Genomic DNA, 27,116 nt, shown 5'->3' with positions numbered 1-27,116 from the left:
AATGCCTTTAGATTAATCTTTACACCAGAGATTATTACAATGCATAAAGTCATTTAATATTAATATAATATTACTTCATTTAAATTACAATATTTTTGGAGGCAAACTGTAAAAAAACCCCACAAAATCAAAGTTAACCCTAATATTCTGTCCTTAATCTGCAATGCAGGCTATAACAGAAATAAATTAAGGACCCATGTCTTTGTGCTCTCCTCCATTTCCACTACCAGAGAGAATTAAAACCCGAGAGAATGAGGACATAAAAGAGGAGGAATGCCAACTCTACAGTATGCTCCCTAATTCCCTACAGACCCCCAAAATTCTTTCTGTGTGGGGCTTGGGGATGGGAAGAAAGGAAGTGGAGCTGGGGAGCAGACACTTTCCTCAGTATGTTTCCCTCCAAACTCTTGCAGAAATCTATGATGGAGTAAATGCTGAGTCCACATTCAACGTTTCTACTGCAAACTGGATAGTGAAGGTAACTCTTGGCAACATGACTCCTGAAAAAGCATCTGAGGAATAGTGCAATAGTGCCTCTGGGATGCATGGGGGTGGAAGTAATGTTTCTCAGGGTTCCCCAGGCTCTGAAGGCGCCTGCCATCTCTGCAGCTCCCTAACCCTCACCTTTAAAGGAAACATGAGAAGAAAACTCCACAAGACCTCTCATAGCCTTTTAGCTTTTTTGAGGAGTGGAGGGGGAAATAATTTTAAATGCATTTAACATCCATGAGGAGTACCTAATTACACCCCAGGAAAGGGAAGTTCTCTGTGTTCAGAATGGGCAGCAGTGTTGCAAGCCTTAGACCCGTACTTGGATCTCTCCTAGGTGAAGGTAAGACTCCATCCCCTTAGTGCAATGGTCATTGCTGAGACTGCCAACAAGAGTGCCAGCTGGGATGGAAATTGTCGGGACATGGACACTTGTTCTTTAAGAACTGTTCTTAAAACAATTCATTTCACATACGCTACCAACCAGTTACTAGTGGTAATGACGTAGGCTGGATTCAAATAGGTGCTCTAGAGGTGAAAGGATCCATATCCCCTTGCTAGTTATCTAGTCTAACACATTTCAGCTGTCATCATTAGGTTTATATATTAGAATTCCCGGGGCTTGAGCATTCCCTAATGCACAATAAAACATGCAAGTGCTGAAATTTACATCACAAATTACTCAGAAAAACAAAAGCTCCGACTTTTAGTAATACGAAGTAACCCTTGTGTACAGGAGGCAGTTGTCAGGGCCAAGTGACCAGAAGGTTCCAAAAGTAGTCCAAAATGCAGCACTTCCTTGAAATGCAGGGAGGAATTAGTCAACACACAGCTCTCCAGAGTGCTGCTGTTCCAGCCTAGGATGCTAGAGCAAATAGCTGTCTGGGGTTCAGTGATCATTCAGGCTATGTTTATGTTGCAATCATAGGGTATGACTGGAGCTCAAGTAGGCATACCCTGGCCTATAATTTCCCAGGTTCTCTTTGTTCCTCTTTTTAAAGATAGGTACTATGTTTGCCCTACTCCAGACCTCTGGGACCTCCCCCTCCTCCATGAGTTCTCAAAGATCGCTGATGTTTCTCAGATTGTTTCAGCTAGCTCCTCAGGCACTGCTGACTTGAATACATCTGACTTATTCAAATATTCTTTAACCTGTTATTTGATGATCAAGCCTGTCTTTTTTTCTGACTACCTCGGTGTTATTTAAATAAAGAGAGTATAAGAGAGAGAGTGTGTGCGTGTGTGTGATTCTGTTATTTGCAGCTTTTTGGAATATGGGGTAACTTGTGCTAGAGGATAGCCTTTCTTTGGTTTTGTTTTCATTCTGGTGTTCCTAGGAACTGACACTCCCATAATAAACCGCACAATAAACACATACCTTTCACTACTTGCCAAGTAGTTAAGCAATGTGTACTGAGCATAATCTTGAAATACGAAAATACAGTACTCAGTACATCCTGGTGTTCCTGCTTTTTGTCTATTATGCTCCAGGATAACTCAAAGGAGGCACATACATAAACAATTAACTAGTGTGGAAGCAATGGAAGCAGCCTGAGCATTTCAATGGTATTCTTTGGCAAAAGTCAGCAGTGGAACCAATGATTGTGACTTAGGGCATAGAAAAATAAACTCCTAATGGGATCCTCCTTTTAATGATTTACTTTAAAGACTTTACTTTTGTTATCTTGTATTGCAGTTACGGTAAAAAACGTTGGATTGAGGCAGGATCCTAATGAAGAGTTCAAAATTATCTGTAAATCTGGAGGTTCTTGCACTTTATTTCTAAACAACCTTTTTAAATATTTTACTAATGGTTAAAAATTAATCACAGACAAATACCTAAGGCTAAAAAGAATCAGACACAGAGAAATTCCTCTAGATAGCTAGAGAAAAACTCTTCATCATGAAAATATTACTAGTTCTCTTGGTTTTTTCATGCTTCTTCTTTTGTGGATTACAGGTAAGAATTTATTTTAAACAAGGTGATTCCTCTGTAAGTTTTTCTAAAATAATAACTGGTGAAAATATTTTATTTTTAAATGTTTTCCTGTAATGGTACCGGTGCAGTTATTTTAATCCAAACTTGAATACTTGAAATGTGACATGCATTTTTATTTCATGTAATTACTGTAATTGGGAATGTATGTCAGTAGGCTTCTGAAAAGGAGGTTTTAGAGAAAAAATACTGCAATTATAGTCCCAGGCCCAGTCCTGCAAGGAGTTCTGAAGGGGTCCAGGGGTCTGCCTACCCTGATTCAGTTGCAGGATTGGGATCCTAGAGAATCAAATCTGCAGTCCTCATTCAGTTTATATTCAGGAAAAACTTACAGTGGAGTAATGGGAGTTATGCCAGAATAAGGACTGCAGGATCTGGCTCTTAGTTTTGTCTGTACATTTAGAGGCATAATTAATTTAACTGAATTAATTACTGGGCTGAGAATAGCAGGAAGTATGTAATATGGTTACAAAACAGGGTAAAGTTTTTGGATGAAATCCTGACCCCTCTGAAGTCAACAACAAAACACTCATCAGCTTCAATGGGGTCAGGATTTCACTCTTAGTACTTTAGACTTGAGTTGTATTGATTTAATGGACACATTCAAGGTTGATAGTCCCTTTGGTTTATCTTTTTTTTCTGCATGCAAATTCCCTACATGCAACTTTTATGCTTCAACATTCTTTTTTTCTTAAATAATAACAAGCCAATAAAAGCACTTTCTTTGCGATGAAATCAGAGGCTTTGCATTTTCAAGTTTCCAAGGGGTTGTTATAAATAATTGTCACTTCATTCGACCTAAACCAAATCAAAAAGTTAAGTGTAGATTCGTGTTTCTTTCTTTATTGTTTGCTTACCTGTGGCTCTTTAAAAATATTTGCAAGTTACTTTTAAAATCAAACAAGATTAGGCCAGTAAGAACATCTGTTTCTAAGCTTCCAGCTGCAGACTTTTTAATTACAATTTACTGTAAATCCCACTGTCTACGACACCAGTATTTGAGTTTGTTTAAAAATTCGATAATCTGCTGTGCTGAAAAGTCAAGGACTGTTTGAAGGAAATCAGAGAAAGCAGAGCTCATCCTGCATGAAACGTCCAAAAAGAAAGAGAAGAGGGATAATCAAACCCTAGAAAAATAAGAAATAAGAAAGGTGGAGTGACCAAGGATACTACTGCAAACACCTGAAGTGAAACACCTCATTGTTGCACACAGAAGACAGTAAATATACAAGGAATAAGCTAGTGATGGGCCTGATCTAACAGCCAATTGGAATCAATGGAGGGACTTCCCAATGTTTTCAGTTGGCATTGGACTGGGCCCTATATATCAGCTGATTTGCTACTTAATCTTATTTGATTTTTGATTTCATGTCTTGCAGCACAGAGCCCCTGAAGGTGAAAAGCTATCTCAGTCAGATCAGCAAGAGACGTTCCTGATAAAAGAATGCTTAAATAATAAGTACACACATAACGCTTGTAAGAAAGTTTTCTGTCACCCATGGCAGAGATGTGTTGGAGGAAGTTGTATTTGCAAGCTTCCCTACCAATGCCCAAGGAATGTCACCTTGGTTTGTTCTACCAATGGAAGGACATTCCAAAATTATTGTCAGCTAAAGGCCTATGAATGCCAGCACCCACACGAGAAGTTTCTGAGTAAAGCAAAGTGCACGCCTTCAGGTACTGAAATATCCTTTCCCTAAACTATATCAGTCAATGTTAGGTGGATGGTGAATGCTTAACTCTTTACTCTCAGAGAGCCTGGTCATTTATTTGTAAATGTTTAATTGTAAAATTTGCAGCGGCAAAATAAAAGTAATTGAAAGTAGGCAAAAGAAAAGTAATTAAAAGTAGGCAGTATTTGTTGATACTCATAAAAAAATCAAATAATTGACAGACCCACCTACCTACATGCACTTCTGTTCCTGGCAACCCAGTCCTGCTTCCACTGTAGACAACTGGAGCTTTATTATTAACTTAGTGGGAGTAGGATCTGGCCCTTGGCCCAAAGCGTCAGGGCTGTGTTATGAGAAGTCCCATAATTTTTGGTATTTCATAGATAATAATAAGAGCCAGCATTTTTATGGAAAGTTTTCTCCATAGATCTCAAAGCACTTTACAAAGGAGGGAATCGTTATCCCCATTTTACTGAAAGGAGAAACTGCGATATATTGAGATGAAGTGACTGGCCCAAGATCACAAAGTCAGTCAGCAGAAGAGTCAGAAATAGTACCCAGGGCCTTGATTCCCAATCTAGTGCCCTATCCACTGATGCATTTCCGGTCCATATGAATGTTACTTATCTAGAGGTTGTAAAATAATGACATATTTATTGCTGTGGTTGTCTTTCATCTGATACACTTTTGCAATTTTTTTTTAGAAAAATTTGAAGTTTCTTTGGACTATGCAGATTCAGAATCAGAGGGTCTTATTCAAGTAAAGCTTGTGAATCATACTGAGAAGTTATTTATATGTAACAGTGAGTGGAGTATGAATGAAGCAAATGTTGTCTGCAGACATCTTGGTTTTAAAACGTAAGTTTTTGTGTGTGTAGGGGGTTCATATAGATAATCACAATGTTTATGAAAATGCACTCCTGCTTTCTTGTGGCCCACCTGTGGACAGTTATGTGATTAGACAGTCATGGAGAGTGTATCTACTGTAATCTTCTCATAAAGACTATGTAATTCGTCATTTGAGAGTAAAAGCCAAGCGATTTCTACCCTGATAATCTAGTATATTATGAATAATTGTTACACACTTTATATTCAAATCATAAGCATTTTTATTTAAAATACCGTTAACTGTGGGCTAGATTGGGAATTTTCTCTCAGCCCTATGTTAGGGACAATTTGCAGATGTGCCACCCCAGAAAGAGCTCTGGGAAATAATTGTAACTCAGAGAGGAAATAATTTACTGCAGCCCTTTACAGGGCACAGCTTACTTCTCCCACTCCTGCCAGCTATGCTCCACTGGTCAAAATATTGGGGGCTGGAGCCAAGCCGCCACCCACTCCCTGCTCTCTCCACCACCACTCAGTCCACTTTGTCACAGGGCAAAGGAGCAGCTCTACAGAGCTTGTTTTCCACTCTGTGCCCAGACTCATGATCTTGGTTATCCAGGCAGACATGTAAGGAGCCAGCCTTACTCTGCTGTACTCCCTTACATGGCCACGTAGGGCCAAGTGACAATCTAAACATGTGTGAGGGCTGGACATCTTGCTGGAGTGCCCCACACCATCCCTATGAGACTGGGGTTTAATTCCCAGTCCTGGTCTTTAACTCCTCAGACAGCATGGGCTGAGCCTTGTGCAGAGACAGAACACTCAGTCCTAGATGGGGCTTACATGCCTGACATAGCCATAGACTCTCTGATTCCTTATTTACTTGATGTAGATTTCTTGCATGAATGATAGGGCACTAATAAAGTAAAAATACAGATACAAATGAGATGAATAGGATAATCTCATTTGGAACAGGAGCAAAGTTGCAGGATGTTTTTAAAGACATCTTGGTTGTTGCCATTCTGTTGGTCAGGAAGATTAGACAATTTGGAGGAACTCTGGCAGTTACTAAGGTTTACAACTCATTCTTACTAAGGGCATGATCTGGCAATGTCCTCAGCACCATGAACCTGTCATGACTTTAATAGGAATTGAGGGTGCTTAGCATCATAATTCTGCATCATTAGAATCCACCCACAAATAAAGGTCTGACCTACACACTGTTCCACATGAGCAGACCCCTGTGGCCATGCAGAGACCCAGATATTTAGGTGCCTAACTTCTACTGAAATCAATGGGAGTTAGACACCTAAATACTTTTCAGGATCTGGCCCCCACCGACTTTGATGGAGCTGCACACGGGCACACTGTGAGGAACGATTTGCAGGATGAGGGCCTCATTTTGTTTCCAAAAAACTCATGCAGTGTGCCTACCTAGCACCTTTTTATGTTGTCAGGAGTTGATGTGCGTTTATTTTTCTCCGCTATGTCCTAAACACCTTTACCTTCATGGTACAGGAGGGAAATCAAGTCACTGCTACACAGTAACTGAATATGGATCATTCTCTGTGCAAGGATAATATATTTTGATTTTTTTTTATTTGCATCTTCATAGAGGAGCTGAACATCACAAAAAGACATTCAAAGTCCCAGAATCTGCCTTAACTTCATCTCAATGTCTTCATACTACTTGCAGAGGGCTAGAGACTAGCCTGGCGGAATGTACTTTAATCGAGAGATCAAATATTAATAGTAACGAGGATTTTGCTAGTGTTGTGTGCCATAAAGAAAATAGAGGTTGGTAAAATATGTGTCTTTTTTTAAACACTCTACTTAGGGTTTTTCAGTTTAAACACGGCATCCAATTAGGAAGTTGCATTCTAGCCTATCAAGTATGGTATCACAGGCACCGGCGCTTCTAACTGTAGTCACATTTTATAGTCTTTAAAATAATTTTCAGCCTTTAGTTAGTTCAACAAGGAAAATAATTCATCTTCTTTCATAAAATATTTGGAGTAAAATTTCACAAAAGAAAACATAGCAAAATGTTGTGCCTGCAACTTCCTTCCCCCTCCAAGCCTAGCAAAGGCCCTGAAGCTGAAGAAACGTTGCTTGAAATCCTTTTCTTGGGCAACTTGCGCCATCTCTAGTAAGTCCTGTCTTTCCCTGATCAGCTGGAGGGGTGGCCAGTGGCATCCTTCTAGCCATCACTCTGTCCAGGATGACTGTGTAATGCATTTCAGAACATTTAAGAACCCAGTAGCCTGGTACCAGCCAAGAGCCTGATTATGTGAATTGCTAGTGTTTCTGCAAAGTGCTCAGCACCTTATATCATTGGTCCCAATTTAATTCCTGCATTGGTGCAAACTAAACCATGTTTTTGTTTAAAACATTTCATAGTTTTGTATTCTATGTAATGAAATTGGCAATAATTGGGCTTTCTTTGGCTGCTCTGGTAGCATCAGTGGGAGATGCAGCTGGTCAAAGGAGGAGTACAGATAGAGCTTCTCTGACTTTGATCCAATGGCAAAAGCAAGAGTGTAGAGACAACTAAAATATGATGAATATCCTTCCAGAAGAACAGTGTACACCACATTACTCACATGCACCACCTAGCAGTGGGTCTGAAATGGCATCTCCATCTTAGTCTTTAACAAAGAGAAATGAAGATCCCCTTTGCCAAGTTGCTGGAAGTTGGATGGGGGAAAAGAAAAGGCCATGTTGAGGGCCTGATGCAAAGCCTATTGAAATAAAGGAAAAGATTCCTGGGCTTTGGATCAGGCCCTAAGAAGGCTGTGGCCCAACTGTTGGAAAAATAAAATAAACAAACAAAATTTTTCCTTGTATGTTTCTGATGATGTAGAAAGTTAAATAAGAACTTTATTTTTCTTCCTGCTTTGCAGAATGTTTATCAAATGAATTCCGTTGTGTCAATGATAAATGCATTCCTTTACATGAAACCTGTAATGGAATCAATGACTGCGGAGACCTAAGTGATGAAATGTGTTGTAAAGGTAATAGTAATTCTCCCTTCTAAAGTGTCTCATAGTTATGTACAGTAATACAATAGAAAACTTTCAAACAATCTTTAAAGTTATAAGGCATTATCAGTCCATTTCAATCCCGTTGAGGAAAAGGTCTTTCAACTTTCTAAGGTGACAATACTACACAGCTTCATTATAGTTACGCAAGAAAAGTTAGCACCAGTTAACTTCTTGAATCACGTGGATGATCTATTAGTATTAGGACAAAGAGAATAAAGATTTTTAGGAAACTTTTAATATAACAGTTTACTATTTAATATAAAGAATCATAGACCAACGAAAAAGTGTGGCTAGTTGGACTGAAAATGGATTATTAAAGATGGGCAAATAATAAATAATTCAACAAGTTTACATGTTTTTTCTGTTAGCAAATTGTCCGTAAAGCCAATTAAGATTTTCTCAAAGTTATTACTTATAATAAATTATTCACAGAGTAATATCTTTGCCTGTAGTTTGTTCCTGAGCAGTCACTGTGTTCAGTATTTAAAATTCCATCTGTTTTGACTGGAAACAGGAAACAGTGATCTGACTAGATGAGCATACATTTAGAAATTGGATTTCAGATGCCAGAACTGATGATTACAAATTCAAAATTCTCTTTCCCCAAATAATGTTGATTTTGCTGTTTTGGTGATTGTTCCTGCTGGTAAATTCATTTGCATGAGTATTCCCAGAAAGTGAACAAAAAGAGGTTCAAACACAGTCAAAGGTCATTTTTAAATAAAAATCTAACATATATACATGGGTTTTTTAAAGTATTTGCCAGTCTCAGTTATTACTTTTTATTTTTATCATAGCACCCAAAGTGTGCTTACTAATAGTAAGACGCGTGAAGGCAAGGTCCCTGTCCTGACATTCTTACAAGGTACATAACATTTGCGAGGAAAGTGTAGATAAAAATCAGATTTTTCTAAGTGTCATTAACAAAATCTCACCCTTTCACATGGTATTTAAATTATATTTACAATACTGAAATCAAGTTTCTAAAGTTCAAAGATGATGCTAAACTACGGAACACCTGAGGAACAGACCTCTTGATCCCAAAGTGTGTGCATGAAAGGATTTATGCCAAGGAGTGCTTGTTCATGTGACTAGTGCTGTTTTTCATCAGTCTGGCCCTGATCCAAAGCCTACTGATGTCAAATGCAGTCTTCCCCAAGCCTTATACTGGTATTAAGGAACCATCAGCTTTTCCATTAAATAAAAAATCCCTGAATATAGATGTGCATGGGAGAATATAAAGTAAGTCAGGAAAACCTGGCAAAGCATTGGCTTTGCTGTTCAAAATGTATCACATTTTTGTGATAATAGAGAAGAAAGCCAGATACCTGAATTTATAGGAATGTTTCACCCAATAGAGGAGTGCCTGACGGTAATTAAGGGCCACGGTCAACAGTTTCACAATACAAGCCTAAAGTCCAGTTCTTAATTCCCAGTAGGATGTTCAAAAGCATTGCAGTCAATAGAACTTATGCTCCTAAATCATGTAAGTGCCTAAATATGGGCTTAGAAGGCTAACTTTTAGGCTCCTACTTTTGAAAATGTTGGCCCTAGTCTCGTGAGATGTAGAACCCTCTAAATTCCCATTGAAATCATCAAGAACACTAACAAGACTGAAAGGTGGGTTGGTGTTTGGCTCAGTTTGTGTGTAGGCAAAAGTTCTGGAAAAAACTGGTAATGGGTCATGCTCAAAAAATGTGAGAATTACAGCACTAAACTGATGAAAGCCTGAAAAGTTTAAACTCTGTTTTAAAGTTGGAAAATGGGGAGTCTACAGCATTGATAGCATCCATTTTGCTTTATGTATCCAGTGTCTGGTTCCATTACATATTAATGAACATTTTACTTTTGTCATAATTATGGCTGCATTGTAGTTAAGTTACATTAGGTATCCTACAGTGGTGAGGTTGGTGAATCATTTGACCCCATCCCATACAAACTGAGTTCTCTTTTTGTTACAGAATGCAAAGGCAACAGTTTCCATTGTAACTCCGATGTGTGTATCCCAACTAAGTACCTCTGTAACAGGGAACTGGACTGCCTTGCAGGAGAGGATGAATCTCAAGCTCGCTGTGGAGGTTAAACTTTCATAGATTTATCTTCTTTGTTCCAGTCAGTTTAAACTAGAGAATAAAGAATTCCTACATTTTAAAATATGCAACTGATTTGCAAAACAAAGAAAATGCACTACTCTCCAAAAAGTTATGCAAACATTTGTAATAATGTTATGTTAATGGTTTCTGTTGCATTACACCCTGTTGCTCCTCTTCCTTCTAGAGGAAGAGGAAAACCAAGACAAGTAAGGGGCTGGGGAAACAGATCATGCCCTGGGGACCTTCATTGGAAGGGAATGTCATTTGCATCTGGAATATTGTACCATTCCCCCCATTTTCTACAAAGAGCCACTGGTTGTGCCAAAGATCCATGGCTGGGGAATGGTTAGGACTGGTGGAAGTATTTCACCCCAATAGCCCCATGAGAAATCCAACTAAATATTAATGTAGCCTGTCTGTACTACCAGTCCATTCTTCAAAAAATGTTTTATTTTGTTTTAAGCTTGTTATACTCTCTCTTACTCTAGCTCTTACACGGTCGTCTCCCTTGTCTGATTACCTCTAAATATTTTCTTCTGGTGGAGGGCTATCCATGAGAAACTTCAGACAAATTTTGTTTTATTTATCTAAGAGGTGAAGGAAGAGAGTTAAAATATAGTCTATATCAGAAAGCTAATCACTGTGTTATTATTTGTATTATGGTGGTGTCCAAAGGGAATTGGACAGTGTGTTGCTCTATGCACTGTGCAATCATAACGGAAGAGCTGTCCTGAAGAGTTTACAATCTAAATTTAAGACAAGTGAGTTTGATGGACAACAAGGAAGAGGGAGATAAGATGAAGGTAACAGGGAGAAGTTTGTGTGTTTACACAGGGTAGGTATATACACAACTTGATGGTTCCGAATTATTTTAAAACATTGGGGTACTGAGAAGAGTGTTTTGCCTGTCATCCAGCCATCATAAACTGGCTGATTTCTAGTAAACTATGAAGTAGAAGTGGGGCTTTAGGAAGGGTTTAAGGCAGATGGTTGTATCCTTACAGATTATTTGAGGGAGGATGTTAGAGGAGCAGCATAGAAGAAAGAACAAAGATGTCGTGGAGAAGAGGACAGATGATCAGTCCTCAAAAGTATTTGGGCACCTATCTCCATGGAAATCAATAGGAGTTAGGTGCCTGAATACTTTCAGGATCTGGGCCATAGTTATTATTTGTACTGTAGTGGTTTCCACAGAACACTGGGCATCCCATTGTCCTATGCACTGTACAAACACATAGGAAGACATGCCTGAAAAGTTTACAAAGTAAATTTAAGACATATTTTGTTGCAGGAACAATGTACAGCAAAGAAGTGTGTTCAAACTATGCTGTTGTTTTTGTGCTTTATTCTTAGGTGAGCAAAAGCCAAAGCCAAAAGTTCAAGGTAAATATTTTGGTCTTCTGTTATTTATAGATGTGTGTGTGTGTGTGTGTGTGTGTGTGTGTGTGTGTGTATTTACAGGCATTTCAGTTACTCTAGTATAATAAATATTTCTCAGTGCAGTGCAGTACAAGTATGAGAGCATTTGCATGTGTGTGTCAGAAGGAGAGCAAGAATTTAATATAAATTGATGTTTTTGTGTTTTATTCCCAGGACGTTCACATTCAAAGGCTAGCATTCAAGGTAAATATTTTGAAGTCTTTATTTTTATATGCTAATTATAGACTGCCACTGTGCAAAGTTCTCCACATCAATTAGCATTTAATCATGACCCGCAACACTACTGCTACTATGGTACAAGACCTGCAAATGAAAGTCCCAATTATCAAAATTCCCATTTATTTCAATGTGTGTTTTGTTTGGATAAAGCCTGAAGGTTAAGGTCCAATAGGGAACATTTTATTTATTTCATTATGATCCAAATACCCCCAAAACCAGGCTAAAGGAGGCATTTAGCACAGAACTCAAATAATCAAACAAACACACATAGTCTGCTGAGGACTGTTATGCCAGCCAGAGTGACCACAATTGATGGCATCACACCAGGCATCATGTAATGAAGTTCCCAGATCTGGCTCAATCCCGCAAATCCAATAATCTCTGGGATGGTCCCACAGACAGCATGAGGTAAGGTCGGAGAACGCAGCCCTTTGTGTGTCAATGGAGAGTTTGAGAGCATAGTGTGCTGGGGTTTTTTTTGTCCATCCTGGAGACATTGCCAAAGCACATGCAACGCGGCTTTTCAAATATGATGAGAGATTGAAGGAAGGTCAGATCTCTGTGAGAGTATGGCATTTCACACAAAGACAAACCACTTTATGCTCAGGCTTTAGCACTGACAGCACATATAGATTGCCTCTAGCCACTCCAAGTCTGCCTGCATGAGAGTCTGGGCTTCTGACCTGTATAGCAATATAAGTAGTACATAAGTTTGACAGATCCTGAACTTTGTCTTAGCGCAAAGACATTTTTGCACCCATTAGCAAGACATGGACGTCACACAGGAAGCAGTGAGACTTATTCATCGAAGAACATCCGGTTTGCTCTGACTGTTTGAACTCTGCTTGCAGCCTAGTTAGATGAACTCGTCAATGTACACAAATACACCATCACAATTTAAAATAACCTTGCCACATACTGCTCCTTTGAGTGCCACAAAGCTTCCTGAGATGGGTGTCACGGAATGATGAATTTTGGGGGATTCATAGTGGAGGAGGAGATTACTTGAAGGAAACCAAAAAGAAAGGGAGGAAAATACCAGGATGTAATTGTTTAGATGCAGAATGCCCCTCTAATCTTGATTAGTGGTGTATTTAGCACATACATATGAATTAGACCACTTGTTATTTGCATACTACTTTTAAGCAGAGAAAGCCAAAGAGTGTCATATTATGTGGAGATTTTATAATTTAGAGAAATATCTACTAAGAACTGGGATGAAAAAGTATTTCTAATAATGTATGGAACAATATATTTTCATTTTTAAAAAACCTATCTTTTTAACACAAACATATGTTTAAGTGATAGTGCAATTTAAAATGTTTATAAACATTAAACTACTAATATTCCATTATTTTATTACAGAACAAAAAGAAGACATCTCAACTTCCAGTATGAATGGAGGTCAGTTTGATTAAAGCTCCACTTCCTACCTGGTTGCCATGTCATGGACGAACTTTCCCCAAATTCTCTTCTGATGGAGGATCATCCATGAGAAATTTTAGACCAGTTATGCTAGATTTGTTTAACAGATGGTGAAAGGGAGTCAAATTCAGTTTATATCAGAAAGCTAGATCCACAAAGGTATTTGGGCACCTGTCTCCATGGAAATCAATGGGAATTTGGTGCCTGAATGCCTTTGAGAATCTGAGCCATAGTTATTACTGGTACTGTTGTGGTTTCCACAGAGAAATAGGTATCCCATTGTTCTAGGTATTGTACAAACACATAAGAAAACACATCTGAAGAGTTTACAGCAGTGGTCACCAACTGGTCGATGGTGATCTCCTGGTCGATCCTAGAGGATCTCCCAGTCGATCGCAATCTCAGGCTGTGTAGTGGGGCTGCCGCTAAGGCAGGCTCCCTGCCTGCTCCGGCTCCACGCCGCTCCCAGAAGCGGCCAGCGCGGCCGCGGGGGTGGGGGGGGTCTCCCTCCTCTCGCTGCTCCTGCCTGCAAGCACCTGGCCCGTACAGCTCCCATTGGCCGGGAATGGAGAGCTGTGGCCAATGGGAGCTGTGGGGGTGGTACTTGCAGAGAGGGGCAGTGAGCAGAGCCATGTGTCCCCCGCTTCCCCCAGGGGCCGCAGGGGCGTGTTGGTCCCTTCCGAGAGCGACGTGGAACCGGGGTAGGCAGGGAGCCTGCCTTAGCGGCAGCCACTGTTCACCACCAACCAGGAGCCGCCAGAGGTAAGTGCTGCCTGGCAGGAGGCTTCACCCCAAGCCCCAGCCCTGAGCCCCCTCCCAGAGCCAGCACCCTGTACCCCCCCTGCATCCCAACCCCCTGCCCCAGCCCTGGCCCCCCAGCACTCCAACCTTCTGCCCCAGGCTCAGCCCAGAGCGCCCTTCCACACTGAGAACCCCTCGGCCCCAGCCCAGAGCCCTCATCCCCTCCCGAAACCCAACCCCCTACCGCAGCCCGGAGAAAGTGAGCGAGGGTGGGGGAGAACGAGCAACGGAGGGTGGCAGGGATGGAGTGAGCAGGGCGGGGCACATCCTGGGTTGCCCTTAAATTCAAAAAGTGATCTTGGGTGTAAAAAGGTGGGACACCACTGGTTTACAGACACATTGTTAAGACAAGTGAGTGTGACAGACAACAAGGAAGAGGGATATAGGATGAGGGTAACGGGGAGAAGTTTATGTGGTTACACAGAGTAGCTATATGCACAACTTGATGGTGCCAAATTGTTTAAAGCATTGGGGTTTTGTGAAGGGTGTTTTGCCTGTGATCTGGCCATTATTAGCTAGCTGATTTCTAGTAAACTGCAATAGAAGAAGGCCTTTAGGAATGATTTAAAGGAGATGATTGTGTCTTTACTGATTTTTGGAGGGAGGGTGTTTCAAATATAAGGGGCAGCATAGAGAAAAGCACAAATATGAATTTAGGAGAACAGGACAGATTAGCAGTTAGAGCAGATGGTGCAACTGGAAAACGACAAATAAGAGATAAGAGAGAATAAGCGGAGAGGACAGAACCTAAGTGCTTGGATGATAAGAAGCTTGAACTTGAAGGAGTGGAAAATTGGGAGCACATCCTTCTAGCTATTAATCCTACATTTATGTATTTTATTTGTGTATAATTTGTCCAAACATTCCTATCTTTAATTGCATTTTGGATTGATAAACTGTTCTACAGTGTCTTGTCGACTGACTCATCTTTACCTGTGTTTTGTTTGACTGTGGGTTTTGTTGTAGTGAAATAGTCTAATCAGGCCGAAGCTTCACATTCAGGTTATGCATAGTGTATTCTGAAAAGACTATATTTCTTCTGAATAAAAACAAAAAGACTCTTGATTCATATAATCAGGGCATTTTTCCCAGCAGCCATATGTAATACAACCTTGGAAAATCGCCAACAAAATTTAGTAGCAGAGTCATAAAACATACTCACCCATCTATGACGATGATAAAGAAATTAACAGTATTTTATTCATCCATCAATAAATAAATGATTTAGTAAAGGCAAGTAGACTTTTCCAATGCTATCCGAACATCTAGTTAAATAACTGCTTTCTACAAAATCAGCAAACGGTAGAGTTGGAAACTCTTTCTCGCTGGTACAATGTACAGCAAACCAGCATGTTCAAACTATACTGATGTTTTTGTGTTTTAGCCTTACATGAGCAAAAGACAAAGCTAAACATTCCAGGCAAATATTTTTATGTTCTATTATTTTATGTATATTTACATTTATAGTCATTTCACTCACTGCAGTATAAAAAATATTTCCCTGTTCAATGCTGTACAAGTGTGGGGAGTATTTGCATATGTGTGTCTGTGAGAGAGAGAATTTGGTGTATATTGATGTTTTTGTATTTTATTCCCAGAGTGTTCATATGCAAAGGTTAAAATGCAAGATCAAAATATTTTGAAGTCTTTTTATTTTTATAGACTTAATTATAGACTGTGCAAAGATCTCCATAGCAACTAGCCATTTAATCTTGACCTGCAACATTTCTGCTATTATGGTATAGGACCAACACTTTCATTTCAGCCCTTATGTAGCCAAAATCAATAATGATTTCAGTAGATGTTTTGTTTGAATAAAACTTGGAGGATCAAGTCCAGTAAAGGAACTTCATATGTGCCAAATCTCCCCATTAAGCAGGCTAAAGGAAGCATTTCACACACGACCGCACCACCTAAATATAAAATAACCCTGCTGCATGCCTTCCTTTGAGCTCCACAAAACTTCCTGAGATGGGTGTCAGAGAACGATGACTTTTGGGGGCCTCATAGTGGAGGAGAACCAGATGATATTACTCAAGTGAAACAAGAAAGAAAGGGAGGAAAGTGACAGCATGTGGTAGTTTAGATGCAAAATACCCCTCTAACCTTGAATAATGGGGTGTACATTTATTAATTGGACCGCTTGTTATTTGCAGAACTCTTACGGAGAGAAGGCCAAAGAGCGTCATATTACTTGGTGATATTGTGATATACAGCAACATCCACTAGGAACTGGGATGAAATATGTGTTGTTTTTTAAGGAAAATAACATGTTACCATTATTTTGACACAAAAGAGCTAGGGTAACTTGAAATGTTTGTAAATATTTGGGTACTAATATTTCATTCTTTTACTACAGAACAACATGTCTTCGTCCCAAATTCTAATATAGATGAAGGTAAGTTTCACTAAAACTCCAGCCTAGGTGGGTACCATGTCATAGGGTGAACTTTCCAAAGCAATCAGACATTTTTCAAATAAGCATTTACATTGTTTATCTAAGCCAGTGGTTTTCAAACTGTGGGTCGCGACCCAGTACTGGATCGCGCAATGTAAGGCACTGGGTCACGGCGGCTCTGGTCAGCACCGCCGACGGGGCTGTTAAAAGTTCCGATGGCGGTGCTGCCTGGCTAAGGCAGGCTAGTCCCTACCTGTTCTGACACCGCGCTGTGCCCCGGTTCCCGGCCAATGGGAGCTGCTTGTGCGCCTCTACCTAGGAGCCGGACTTGCTGCTGGCCACTTCTGGGGTGCAGCGCGGTCCGCGGTGCCAGGACAGGCAGGAAGCCTGCCTTAGCACCCCCACTGTGCCGCTGACCAGGAGCCACCCAAAGTAAGCCCACACCCCAATCCCCTGCCCAGAGCCCCCCCCAGCCTGGAGCCCCCTCCTGCACCCCAAACCCCTCATTCCCAGCCCTCACCCCTGCACCCCAAACCTCTGCCCCAGCTCCATTGGGTCACAGGCATCAACAATTTTCTTCAACTGGGTTGCCAGAAAAAAAGTTTGAAAACCACTGATCTAAGCTATACAAGATTTTAAAAACAAAAAGAGCCATAGGAAATTGTGGCCCTAGATTCTTTGTTACTCTTGTCCTGAACCCAGCATGCAGAGTATCTCACAGATGTCATATTTTCAACAAAAATTTAAATCAGTCTCCAGTTTCTACTGTGTTGAATTCCTACAATTACTGAGGTAATTGTGGGCCAGATTCACTAGCAGTTAGGCACCTAGGTCCAACGTTCATTGGGATTCACAAAACCGCTACTCAGTTGCCACCTAACATTCCTAGGGCCCAAATTAGTAGGGGTATAGGGGGGAGTTGTTGTTTTGTCTTGTTTTATTTTTTTTGTTTGGTTTTTTTGCCAGTGCAGATTTGTACACAAATTGAAAGAAAAAAAAAATCACTCTCGAGTGAGTGGTGTTGTGACCTGGCACACGGGGTTGCATCACACCACCACTCAAATTTGGCCTGGCCTCCCCTCCATCATGACGGAAGGGAAGCTGGTCCAAATTTGAGCAGCATTGCAGCTTGTGCACCAGATCACAGCCACCAATACCTCCTCCTGCAAGAAACGGCTTCGGTGTCTAACTTCAGGAGAGTGTTCACAGCTATGATTCCTAAGCACAAATTGGTGCCTCCTTGTGATCTGGATTTGGATCCCTAGCTCCTTTTGAGGGGTGGAGCTCAGGCCACACACCTCTCCTTGAACTTCCTAATGCAGTGGTCCCCAAACTGTGGGGAATACCCCTGTAGAGGCGCGTGGAGGAATGTTTAGGGGGGCTCATGGCAGGGCCTGGGTCAGTCCCCATAGGGGATGAGGAGGGAGCACCACCCAGCCCATCTCTGGGCCAAGCCACAGCACCACTCTGGGCCGCAGCTCCACTCCGCCCCCAGGCCAGCTCTGTCCTCATTCCCTCTCTAGCCCTAGTTCAGCCCTCAGCTCCACCTTTAAACCAAGCTCCTCTGCTGAGCCAACTGTGCAGTAATGGGGTGGGGGGGGCACAGACAGATTCCATTACTGGTAATCGGGGGCATGACAGGAAAAGGCCACCACTGTCCTAATGGCTGGTTTAGGCAACCCGAACCCCACCTCCCCGACTCAGCTTGCTGGCTTTTGTGGATTCCATTCTTGGGTGCCTAATTCTACCCGTGCATTGTATACTAGGCACCTAACAGCAGGCTATGAATTCCACTAGATGGCAGATGCCTAATTCCCTATGTTAATCTTGCCCTGAACGGCCATAGAAATCAAATTATTTTAAAAAAAAAATCTCATTTTGATGAAAATTAATGTGTTCCTTAAATGACATGCTCTTTCCTTTTTGTTAAAGAAAGGAAAACATTAAAGACCTTGTTGCCTCAGTTAAAGTGTGGTGTTACAAACCACCCAGTAACTCGACGGAAGCGAATCATAGGAGGAAACACTGCTACAAAGGTGACAAGAAAAGTGATCTAGTCTGATAAGTTGTATATGGGCATTGTTGTCTTTAGCTTTTCAGCATCTTGATGTACCAATGGAAGTATTGTCTCAAAGTATAATAAATGCAGAAACCTAATCAGTTTGTAAGATTGCAGTTTTGAACAGAAGGGGTAAGTCTACACTTCAAGCTGGGGGTGTGATTCCCAGCTCAAGCAGACATAGCCCTGCTACTCTGATTGAGTTAGTATGCTAAAAATTAGGGCAGTTAATTAATCACAGTTAACTCACGCCATTAACTCAAAAAAAATTATCACGATTAATCGCACTTATAATAATAGAATACCAATTGAAGTGTATAAAATATTTTTGGATGTTTTTCTACATTTTCAATATTGATTTCAATTGCAACATAGAATTCAAAGTGCACAGTGCTCACTTTATATTATTTTTGATTACAAATATATGCACTGTAAAAGTGATAAACAAAAGAAATAGTATTTTTCAATTCACTTCATACAAGTACTGAAGTGCAATCTCTTTATCCTGAAAGTGTAACTTACAAATCCCTTTGGGGAGGGATAGCTCAGTGGTTTGAGCATTGGCCTGCTAAACCCAGGGTTGTGAGTTCAGTCCTTGAGGGGGCCACTTAGGGATCTGGGGCAAAAATCAATACTTGGTCCTGCTAGTGAAGGCAGGGGGCTGGACTCGATGACCTTTCAGGGTCCCTTCCAGTTCTAGGAGATAGGATATCTCCATAAATTATTTTAAAAAAAAATGCAGAGTTTTTTTGGTTACATAACTACACTCAAAAACAAAACAGCGTAAAACTTTAGAGCCAAGTCCACTCAGTCCTACGTCTTATTCTGCCAATCGCTAAGACAAACAAGTTTGTTTACATTGATGGGAGATACTGCTGCCTGCTTCTTATTTACAATGTCACCTGAAAGTGAGAGCAGGCATTCACATGGCACTTGTAAATACCTTGCAATGCCGGCTACAGAAGTGCCATGCGAATGCCTGTTCTCACTTTCAGGTGACATTGTAAACAAGAAGCAGGCATAATTATCTCCTACAAATTGTAACCAACCTTGTTTGTCTGAGTGATTGGCTGACCAAGAAGTAGGACTGAGTGGACCTGTAGGCTCTAAAATTTTACACTGTTTTATTTTTGAATGCAGTTTTTTTGGTACATAATTCTACATTTGTAAGTTCAACTTTCATGATAAAGAGATTGCACTGCTGTACTTGTATGAGGTGAACTGAAAAATATATTTTTTTTTGTTTTTTACAGTGCAAATATTTGTAATAAAAATAAATATACAGTGAGCAGTGTACACTTTGTATTCTGCATTGTAATTGAAATTAATATATTTGAAAATGTAGTAAACATCCAAAAATATTTAAAATAAATGGTATTCTATTGTTGTTTAACAGCATGATTACTCATGATTAATTTTTTTAATCGCTTGACAGCCCTACTAAAAATAGAATGTAGCTGTGCCAGCGTGAGCCACCCAAGTACATGCCTGTGGTCTCACACAAGCATGTACTCAGGGTGGCTAGCCCATCGCGGCACCGCAACTGCATGCTATTTTTAGCACACTAGCACGATCAGAGCTAGTGTGAGTATGTCTCCTTGAGCTGGGAATCACATCCCCGGCTTGAAGTGTAGACTTACCCAAAGATGTCAGGAAAAGCAATGGTTAAGGCTTGAATAGAAAGTTTATTTCTTCAAAGGAAGTTGAGTGTGTGTCACAGGATTGGCTCCAATATGCACTCTTAACCGAGATTTTTGCATTTAATTCCCCCCCCCTTTTTTTTTTTTAAGATAAGAGAATAAAGATAGTAGCTGTAAAACTACTAGTAGTATTTTGAACAACTGCACAAGTTTTATACTGCACCATTTTAATGAGATGCAAACTGTACTTTGGAGTTTCATAATGCAGCACTGCGGAGTGCATGGTGTAGTAAAGGTACACCAGCAAAAACTGGAGCAAATAATTTATCAAAATACTGTAGCTAGAAAGAATATCCTGTCAAAGCAGAAGTAAAACCTGAGTAATGTGCCTAATGATACAGTCACACATTATATTTGATCATATAGGGTCAGATCCTATCACATGAACCATGCAGATTTTTTTTTATAGGGTGAATTCCCTTGGCAAGTGGCAATTAGAGAGGGTAGTGGTACAGTGAACTGTGGAGGAATTTATATCGGTGGCTGTTGGATTCTGACTGCTGCACATTGTGTCAGGTAAAAACCATTCTGGAAACAATTTGCTTCTTGCAAAGTACAGAAAACATTTTATAGGTTCTTGTACTTCTCATCTGCTTTTTTGCTGACTCTCAATTGCATAGAGGAAAAAATACAGAGTTGCACAAGTCAACAAACCAAAAATTACTATAATGAAACAAACCAAAAACCCAGGAGTCTGCACACCAATATCCGTGCTCAGCTCCTAAATTCTTAGTGTCATTGTTGGGTAGATTCAGTCCAGTCAGTATCATCACATCAGATTCCCGCTAGCTCTCTCAGCCCCTCAGCATCTTCACTGATTCTACCATAAAGGATTTCCAGATGAGTTCCTTCTGAATGTCTGAAAAGCTTTTCCTGCTTTTTAATAGTCTATCTAGGCATTTATACAGCAAAAGCTCACTATGGTATCAAATTACATAATTCTATAATCAGTGGTCTTCTTATAAAACTGAATTCTCTTCTCCTTTTCAGGAGCCAGATAAGCCAAGTGTGAGTTAAAGAAAATCTTAAGGCTATTCTGCCTTCTCCTGCATGGTTCTCATGCAAGTAGAGCAGCCTCCTGATTCTCCTAAATTACTCTTCTTTCCCTTCTTCCAAAGGCAGACAGTTGAGAGGGTTTGAGTGCTTTTTCTCTTCGTTATAGGTTATGGAAAAGCTATGGCAAAAGGATGGATCTTGCAATTTGTCCTGAAGGTGGTCAGGTTAGGTCTGCTATTCCTGAGGAAGGGAATTGCATAGTCAAGGGCCTGCAGCCCAAGTGGCTTTGTTGCCAGCTCCCTCTAGTCTTAAAGCCCCATAATGCCCCACTCTCCCTTGGCTGCAAGTTCAATGCTGCACCTCTGAAGTGCAGCACAGACTCTCACCCCAGGAATCCAACCTATGATTACTGCAGCTAAACCGCTTGAAGCAGCATTAGTACACAGCCAGTGGAGGGGAAGGAAATCAGTAGGGGAGGTATGAAGGGGATTATGATCTACTGTGGGACATCTCTTCAGGGCACCTGCTGTTTTGGGAGCTGAATTTCCTATCTGTTCCACAGGGGTGTGGGGAGAATTTGGGGAGGGGAAAACAAAAGCCTGCACATACACCTGATTGAAAAATGAACAGGAAATTCCTTGAATCAAAACTCTCCTTTCCTTTCCCCTACATGTGGAAAAACAACATAGGGCAAATGTAAGCTTTATTTTGTCACCGTTTAATTTAACTGGCAAGTTGTGCATTAGAATATCAGAATTTGCAAGAAGGCTTTAGTGGTACTGCATGAGTACCAAGTCTAAAATTCATCCATATAGATTTTTAAATTCACATGTTCATATAATTTGTTCAGCCTAGATGCATAGTTTATTTGTTTAAGATGTTATTTACTGATAAGGAAGTGTCACTGTTGATGTGCATTTATACCTAGAAGATGAAAAGATAAGGAGATCTATGCAGTTGCTTGATGTGATTGGTGGTGTTTCTTGGGTCATTGGTCTGACCTGCTCTCACTGAAACTGTATGGCAGAACTCCCATGGGCTCAATGACCATAACATGTATAAATGCATTAAGACAACTTTTGTCTCTCTCCTACATTTTACATGAAATCCTGAGTTACACAATGCATAGGTGATGCAGGAAAACAGAACTTACAGCAGAAGAATTAGAGAAGGCAGGATGTTTGGGGTTGGAGTAGTAACAGAAAAAGTTCCTGTTGCCCATGTCAAATGCAGAGCATGCATTAAAGGGCAAGTTGTAATCTTTCACTGGCCTTGTGTGGAGGAGGGGAACAGGAACTATTCCCTGTGTGTGCCCCTTGGGAATGTACGTTTCCCCAAAGGGTGCACAGATGAATGGGGAGAAGGAAGTGATGGTCCCAACATCCTCTCCACTCTGGCCCAGGGAGTGGTCTGGGCATACCCCCACCAGAGTGGGGTGAGGAGCGAGGAGTCTGTACCACAGTACTTCTATGTACTGGGGCACAACCAGAGAAGCACAGTCCTCCTAGTGTTACCACTGCCTCAAGGGAAATAATACATTTTGGCCTATTAAATTATTTTTCCATGTCAGATACATCACTATACAATAAGTGGCATCTGTCTCTACATTTGATACAGTTCAGAAAGCCCTGGTCAGAGGATAGTAATACTTAATGTGTGTAGTATTATTATTGTTCTACAGAAATGCTGATGAATTGCTAAATGGCATAACACTTACTGCAAGCCAGAATTAACATTTGTGCTTGTATTTATTAACAAAATATAATTGACATTTCTTTTACAGAAAAAGTCGAGTTAATCAGTATCGGATATGGACTGGAATATTAGATACAATCGCCTATAATCAAGAGATAGATACTTTTAGATTAAACCAAGTGATAATCCATGAAAACTATAATGCCTCAAACTATCTGAATGACATTGCTTTGTTGGAGATGAAAAGTAATGACAAAGGAAAACCATGCTCACTAGCATACAGCATACCTGCCTGTGTTCCCTGGTCAGAATATCTGTTCAGATCTGGACATCAATGCAAGGTTTCCGGCTGGGGACTAGCAGACGGTATTTGATTTTTTTAGTTTATAATGAATTATTTATACTATGGTAGTTTCCAAAGGTTCAAGTCTGGATCAGAACCTCACTGTGCTAAGTACTGTACAAACTGGTAGGAAGACACTTGTCCCAAAAAAGTTTACAATCTAAATAAATTTTATAAAGAAACAAAACAAAAATGTGTGGAGAGAGGTGGGGAAGGAATACAACATACGTGTAAAGTGATCAACTAAGTCATGTTAGTTAAATGTCTATTTGTAGCATATTTGTTTTATTTATAACACAAAAACATAACTTTACAATTGATCTGGAGTGAGGAAGGCACTCAAGGTTGAAGTGAAGAGGAAGATATTATTGTTGGAGTGAAGGGGGAGGAAATACATAAAGGGAGAGCAAAGCTGAATGGGACAGAGGGGAAAGAGAAAGAGGGCAAAAAAAACATGGTGGTAAGGAGAGCCAGGCTGGGCAGCCAAGGTACTGCAGTGATGGGAGAGGGGCAGGATTAAGAAAAATAGTAAGTAAAACTCTGCATACTGACTGATTTGCACAGATGAATGGTGTATTTTGATCACTTATTTGCCAATCTGCATGGGGTAAAGACCTGGACATGTGTCACAGGGAAGGATCCTGAAAAGTTTGAATTCGCCTAGTTTTCTTTATCACTCTTCTCTTCTTGGACCTCAGCCAGACAGAGGTGCTGCCCTGTGCTCCAGTCCTCCAAGGAGTGTAAAAACACTGGACATTTTTAATGAGCATTCTTTTTGCCAAAGATGCGATCATTTCCCTCATGAATTACAGAGGTTGATTAATAGCATATGGTGAATTAAAAGGCTGGCATGGAAGCTACATTTAAAACTGCTACTATTAAATTACCCTCTAGTAACACTCCACTTAGAAAACCAATTTCCATTTTGATCACAAGTGGCCTGTGATTAAAACGGTACAAAAGAGACTACGCTCTATAAAATGTTGAGGGACAAAAAAACAGTTTGTCCATAAGATAGGATGTGACTCAGTCATCTAGCAGCCCTTCTCTTGTGAAAAGAAAGAAAAGAAAAAGGACGATGTAAGAGAGATCAAGAGGGAGGGGTAATAAAGATAGGAAAGATGGGAGGAGGAAAGAAATTTCCTAATATTTAAACATTGAAAATACTGCAAGCTATCACAAGAGTTGTTTACCCTGAACAAGATCATGAGGATTTATGATGCTGGTCCATTTAGGAAGCCAAGATGAAGAGCTAGAATGGAAAGCATGACAGTTTTATCTAGAGGCCCCTTAAGTGTCAGACTGAAATTGAACAAAATTAAGTCTTGAGTGTGGTCTCTATTTAGTTCTTTAAGGATTCTGATATTCCCAGATATATCTAATGTCCTCCCTTAAATGAGATTGCCTAGATTAAGATTCCCCTCCTCACAGAAAATACAAAAGGCATTCCACCACTGTGTGTCATATTGTGTAGTCTATAAATTGCAAGCACCGACAGAAAATGAGGAAACAAACTAGGAGGGTCAAGATCTGGGATTAGCTAAAAATGTGTTAGAAAATGTAACTGCTGTGTGTGATTCTGTAGTTAAATAGTACTGCTTTTATCTGGCTGATGTGCTTGACTACATACATGGAGAAAGTATGCATGCATTTAAATTATGTATTGTATAGAATAGAATAGGTTATATTAGGTCAGGAAAACAAGTATGAAACTTTTGATTTATGACAATGTATCTAAAATGCATTTCAAATTCAAAGGTTCTATTCTTTTCTTTTTTAGGTTATACCAAACAATTTGTTCTTCGATGGGGCAACATTAATTTATTTCCAAACTGTTCAGATATCTATAAAGAGCGCTTTTTTGACGAAATGGAATGTGCAGGCAAGTAATTTCATCACTATTATTTCTTTCTGGTATCATCATCAAACCCACCTCCCTGAATATCTGAAGTCCTACTACCCAGTGCTCTCTTATAACCCTGAAATACAGTAAACTAGACACCATAGTGAAGCTCTTAGCAAAGTGGTAAGGAACCAAAATGCTCTTACTAGATCTGCTGTAGAGTGATGCAGACTTTTAGTACCAACTTGCATGTACAACTACACAGCTATGTTTGCAAATGCAGTTATGACTACATGCAATTACTGTGATTATGCATGCAAATTTCAGCATCCAATTGTGTGAGAGATTTTATGGGCACAGGTGGGCTACTGTCCATTGAAAATCTGGCCTTTACTGTCTTTGGCCTGGACTCAGAAAGGTACTTAAGTGCACGTATAACTTAAAGCACATGAGTATTCCCATTGAATGTAATTTAACTATTTGCATGCTTAAGCACTTTGTTGGATCAGGTCATTTCCACCCATCATTCTTTGTCCCCTGGAAGATGTTACCAACTTTTTAAAAGAAGAAATGGTCAAACCTGGTCAGAAAGCATTAGCACTCTAGGGGACCGTTCCAAAAGCTGAAGTTAGAGCCTTGAATTCAAAATTTTAACTTCAAGCTACTAGAAGAATTGCCACAAGCTTTCTTAAACTTAATATGTAGCCAATTAATATGACAGATGGTTCTGTCCCTCCTTGAATTCAAGTAAGCAAAGGCAATGCTTAAAAAAAAAAAATAGTGAAAAGTGGTCCAATTAAGCTGTGAGAGAATTCAGTCTGATGCCTGCAAGGTATTGGGTCCTGTGGGACGCATGTTATCTCCTAGGTCTGCCATACTTTTCAACTGATAGTACTTTTACGTGGAAGGCAGTCACCTATTGCAGCAATGGGCAGCAGTATAAAAGCCTAAGATATTAATCAAAGATGAATTTTTAGAGAACTTATCGACTTCCTAGATATCAAGAAGAAAAGGGGAAGCTTTCTCTCCCCAAAGCAAACACAAACCTTCAATATGGTTTTGGAACGGAGGACTGCTACTTGTGAGAGTATGTACCCACCAGCATGAGTAAGGGTTGCATAATCAAGCACTGTGTGGCTGGCCATCACACTTCACTGTCCGCATCACAAAACACACCACCGCAATCAGCAACAGCTGACACTTTTTGGGAAAATTCAGAAGGGAGGCCACATTTTGATAGGCATGGAGATGTCCTCTTATTAAGAGAACAGCTAAAGTTATAGGTAATGCTCTAGTACTGTGGTAATGGTGCTGCATTATTGTATTTTCACATTCTTCACACTTGATCTATTTTTCAGAACCACTATACTCACTTAAAAAGGATGTTTGGTGCTTATTTTGGTTCATTTTCTATAGATGACTTTTGAAACAATATAAAATACAATGGACTGAATTCTGCTCTGATACTCTGGTATAAAACTTTAATTACTGTCTAGTAACCGAGTGAATGTTATGCTAGTGTAATGAGCAGAATTTGGCCACCTATGATTTTAGAAAATAAGTTCTGCAGTCTTCACAATAGGAAAAACATGCATATAACACATTTGCCTTGGTGTTTTTCCTCAGGTACCTTTGATGGTTCCATAGATTCCTGTAAAGGTGATTCAGGAGGACCCTTGGTCTGTATGGATTCAAATAATAGGGCATACGTGTGGGGTATTGTGAGTTGGGGTGAAAACTGTGGAGTTCAAGGATTCCCTGGAGTTTACACAAAAGTAGCCAGATACTTTGATTGGATTAGCCGTCATGTGGGAAGGTCCGTTATTTCTCTATATAATGTGTGAAGCTTTGGGAACTAAATACTACATTCTCAGTACCTACACACAAAAAAGAAGATTAGTTCTACCTTAGAATCAGCAGTTTTATTACATACTTGCAATTTTTGGAAGAAATGTTTAAACAAATATTTGAAAATGCTATTAGTGGTCTATAAATGTAATGATTCTTGTAGAAAGTGTTTTGTACTAAAATTAGTTCACTGCAAGATTCTCTAATAAATGCATGTATACTATAA

At 40.0% G+C, this 27,116-nt stretch overlaps 1 protein-coding gene across 1 annotated transcript; it reads left to right on the top strand.

Moving 5' to 3' along the window:
* Window positions 1-1,980: 1,980 nt before the first annotated feature.
* CFI (complement factor I) lies at window positions 1,981-27,116 on the top strand. The gene is made up of 15 exons (XM_024216940.2): window positions 1,981-2,449; window positions 3,865-4,162; window positions 4,863-5,016; window positions 6,602-6,783; window positions 7,890-8,000; window positions 9,992-10,108; window positions 11,477-11,506; window positions 11,717-11,746; window positions 13,148-13,186; window positions 16,368-16,406; window positions 18,339-18,442; window positions 20,575-20,681; window positions 22,945-23,222; window positions 24,980-25,081; window positions 26,669-27,116. The coding sequence occupies exons 1-15, from the start codon at window positions 2,393-2,395 to the stop codon at window positions 26,884-26,886; spliced, it is 1,866 nt and encodes a 621-aa protein (XP_024072708.1). The 5' UTR covers window positions 1,981-2,392; the 3' UTR covers window positions 26,887-27,116.

Source organism: Terrapene carolina, unplaced genomic scaffold, assembly GCF_002925995.2.
Source record: "Terrapene carolina triunguis isolate 2854851 unplaced genomic scaffold, T_m_triunguis-2.0 Scaffold706, whole genome shotgun sequence".
NCBI lineage: Eukaryota > Metazoa > Chordata > Testudines > Emydidae > Terrapene > Terrapene triunguis.
Note: the sequence above shows the minus strand (reverse complement) of the source record. Positions and strands in the feature narration are given on the sequence as shown.

What these genes read in the sequence shown, in the direction of transcription:
- CFI (XM_024216940.2), top strand. Translation starts at nt 2,393, where the DNA reads ATGAAAATATTACTAGTTCTCTTGGTTTTTTCATGCTTCTTCTTTTGT. An exon ending in AACTTCCAGTATGAATGGAG is followed by an intron (nt 13,187 to 16,367) that starts GTCAGTTTGATT and finishes CTTTTACTACAG; the next exon opens with AACAACATGTCTTCGTCCCA. An exon ending in GAGGAAACACTGCTACAAAG is followed by an intron (nt 18,443 to 20,574) that starts GTGACAAGAAAA and finishes TTTTTTTTATAG; the next exon opens with GGTGAATTCCCTTGGCAAGT.